We start from the raw sequence: 3571 nt of genomic DNA, 5'->3' as shown, positions 1-3571 counted from the left end.
TCTACAGTACTCCTTAGAGGACTCCAAGCTTCCTCTCGCAGCTGATGAAGCTACTTATTTTCAGCAGCTAGAAGGAGTCGATATAAATTATTTGTCCTACCAGCAAGTGCTCCTCTCCCCCACAAATGACAGTGTTTCCTTCCACTCTATCCATCAGAAGAAAATGGGTAATGAGTTCCATTGACACCACTTAGCTGTGTAAAATGTGCTAGGAAGGCATCTGCTTTAGCATTCCCCCTTCCTAACTGCCTTCTGGAAAGCTGTTCTGAAGCTATTTTGAAGCTGGTGTGAAAGCTCTCGTTTCCAGAGATGGGGAAGCCCAGTTATGAAGCCATAACTCAGCCACTTGTATGGGTGGTGTCTTTTTAGGGCCAGCACTCAGAGTACCAGCTACACAAGCAGCTCAGCAATCGTCCCCGCAAACAGTAACCCACGGGCTCAGGTCAGTTACCTGCAAGCGTGAAAACAGACAGAGTCCACCCAATTTCAGACCCTGCAACTGCAATGCCATTACTAGAACACCATCAGTCTGGAGTTGCCCGTCCACAGCACAAGGCAGCGCTCAACGCTTGCTTACCGAAGCTCAGGCTAGCAAGATTTGCCTGCTGGACCACACCAAGGTCAACACAAATTCCCAGAAGCTAGGACCAGTTGAAGGTGAATTCTGGCACCTACCAGTGGCTAAGGACAGGCTCTTGCCCCCAGCTACAGAGGACCAGAAGAGTCAACGCTCTGGCAAGAGATATTCTCTGCCTTGGTGTTACAGGGCATGCAAGACAGCCTCCTTTCTTTGCCCTTACAGATGTCAGCAAGCGCCAACCCAACAGTTAGTATTTTAAGCTCATTTAGTTATCAGCAGATTTACTTTTAGCTTCCCTTTTTGGAGGAACAAGCCTGGGGATCTTCCCACTTTTGGCCAAACCAAACCAACAACCCACTGGAAGGCCAGATCTCGTGTCCAGAGTATCTCCCCTTCCTCCTTGCAAATTTGAGCCACAGGAAAGAGGTCACCATCCAGCTGAGACAGCAGAACTCCCAATGCATCCTTGGGGTTCAGCTCCAGGACACCACCCTGACGAGTTGTAGGACAGAAAAGTTTCACCAAGCCTTAGTTCACCACCAGCAGCATATGTCCTGTTCCTTTGCTGAACCTCACTTCCCAAAGTTCATACTTGGCATGAAATTTGCGTTTCCCCTGTGCATGGGCTCAAAAGAAACACTCACCGACTCCGTGCAAACATCGCTGTTTTCAATAACATTGGCATCCCCAACAACTTTTCCAATTTCTCTCTCAAGAGATGCCAAAGACTCCTGGGCCTGTAGGAAAGGAAAAAAAAAAAGAAAAAAAAAAAAAAACCCCACCAAACAAAACACAAAAGGCACAACAATTAGCAAAGGCTGAGTGAGAAATAAATCCCGATCTCTCCAAGAGCACTAGAGACACAGGAAATCGTTGTTCGAGAGGAAATCTGTTTCGTGCCAGATTTGCTCAGGGGACCAACACATCTGCCAAGATTGACATGTCTCCTTACAATCAGGATGTTGCATGTCAGCCTGCCTGCATTTGAAAGCAATTCTACAGGGAAGCTTTAATAGTGTCATGTCAAGTTATCAGGTAAAAATTGTGCAGCAAATTTTCTATGCAAGAAACAGCGCAGGGGCAGGTCACCAAAAGCCTCATCATAGATCTGCCTTTATACAGAATGCACCATCAACCAGGGACATCAGCACAGCTCACTTCATATGTGAACATCCGATATAATTGTCCTGAGCAAAATGTTTTAAACACCTTATTGCAGCAGGTCTCCTTTGTCTTCTCACCTCCTAGAAGGGCTTTTGTGATCATCTGTCCCTGGTTCCAGGACAAGACCCGCCCCACCGACAGCTCTCCCCACTCCATATCTACGTGTAACTCAAATGGAGACGTCCAGCTATGCATCTCCCGCAGAAGGAACACGGTATTATAGAGTCTGGAGCCAGAGCTCAGCCACTCTGCAGGCTATTCTTGTCTCCATTTATCAATCCTCCCACGAGAGGTTCATTTCTGGGGTGACAGACAGCACCGAGACCTCTTACAGTTAAAGACTTCCCCACTCCAATCCATCTTGCAAGAGCGGCCACTGCGGAAGAGCAGAGGTAAGCCACCTGCTTGTCTCATCAAGCTTGCGTAGAGCTAACTTTATAAAGATTTGCAGTCTCCTGGGTTATAGGCAATTCGTAACCACGTGCAAATGGGCAGATGGCTTGTAAACCAACTTCTAACCACTACCATCTGAGACTGGATTTAAAAGATTCGGTCTGTGGGGTGAGTGTAGGGTTATGGGGTGGGCGTAGGGCTGCGGGGTGGGCTTTTTGTTAGGCTGAGTTTCTTTAAATAAAGAAGTATTTGTCAGCCTCATATCCCCACTTGTTCCCATTCACATAAAATTACCATGGACAAGTGACCCTGTCAAAAAGGCTTATTAAACAGAGCTGTTTGTTGCATTTTGCTTTTCACAGACATGCAGGTATCTTGCATGAGATCTTACACCCACAGTCCCAGTCACCTGGGGAACCAGCAAGTGGAGTAAGACACCCCACCGGGCAGGCAGTCTGCTCAAGCCGCTCAAATCACCATGTTTTCCAGCAGTGCAAAATTACAGATCTTGAGGGTTTCGATGACATTTAGATCTGCAACCGATAAGAGTCTCTTCTTACCTTGGGCAAGTCACCAGCTACCTTCTGTCTCTCATTTTGATCAACTTTGAGTTTTGATAGTGTTTCATTTAGCTGCGTTTTCAGCTGCAAAATAGTAACAAAGAAAATCAGTTTCCCCTCAGACACACACAGATTTCATCTGTCTGTCCCACGGATTAACCCAGTGCACACCAACTGGAAAGGGAGTAAGATTACTAAGAATTATTGCACACACTGGATTAGTCAACATTTATGACGAGGTTTACAAGGACAGTCAAGGAAGAGAGACTCCATCTGTAAAGATAAATGTAAAGAATGGAAACCACAGAAGAAAAGACATGGTTGGCATCAGCTTGATTACCAGTGGTTTTGACTTTTAAATTATATTGCCAGTAGGAATATTAGCAATACCGAAAGTACGTAAGCCTCTCCAGCACTCTTGTCACCAGTCAGCCCAGACTTCAACTTAATTCACGCCAAATATGCGAAAACGTAGATTGTCATCTTCCTAATTCAGGCTAAACAGTCACTTCACTGCTGAATAAACTAAAAAGCTCTACTTGTCATCTTAATAAAGCACCACTTACTACAACTATGTTGACTTAACCAGTCTGTTAATGTCACATCAAGGCATGAATCACTGACAGGGGTATATTAAGTTGTCGATTGTGTTTAGATTCAATCCGAAAAAGCGAAACTATTTCAAGTCAAGAGGGATAAATACTTTGTACTGGCTGCCCTTAAACTACAGCCTTCCAAAGGATATAAACATTTTTTAAAGAATATTTTGATTGCTCTTCAACACAGCATACAGAACCAGCCACAGCACTTAAGGCTTGAGCCTCAAAGAGAAGTGCTAACAAGAAGCTCGAGTGCCAATTTTGTTGGATTTGTG

The 3571-nt window shown here is 45.1% G+C and overlaps 1 protein-coding gene across 1 annotated transcript in view; it reads right to left on the bottom strand.

Annotated features, from left to right (window-relative positions):
• The window catches only part of KTN1 (kinectin 1 (kinesin receptor)), a 54537-nt gene that overhangs the window by 5128 nt on the left and 45838 nt on the right, over positions 1-3571 (bottom strand). Inside the window, exons 40-41 of the mRNA XM_009893913.1 lie at positions 2698-2781; positions 1225-1317 (exon numbers count right to left, since the gene is read on the bottom strand). Coding sequence (XP_009892215.1) covers positions 1225-1317; positions 2698-2781 — 177 coding nt within the window. The remainder of the gene's footprint in view (positions 1-1224; positions 1318-2697; positions 2782-3571) is intronic.

Source organism: Charadrius vociferus, unplaced genomic scaffold, assembly GCF_000708025.1.
Source record: "Charadrius vociferus isolate BGI_N301 unplaced genomic scaffold, ASM70802v2 scaffold49, whole genome shotgun sequence".
Taxonomy (NCBI): Eukaryota; Metazoa; Chordata; class Aves; order Charadriiformes; family Charadriidae; genus Charadrius; species Charadrius vociferus.
Note: the sequence above shows the minus strand (reverse complement) of the source record. Positions and strands in the feature narration are given on the sequence as shown.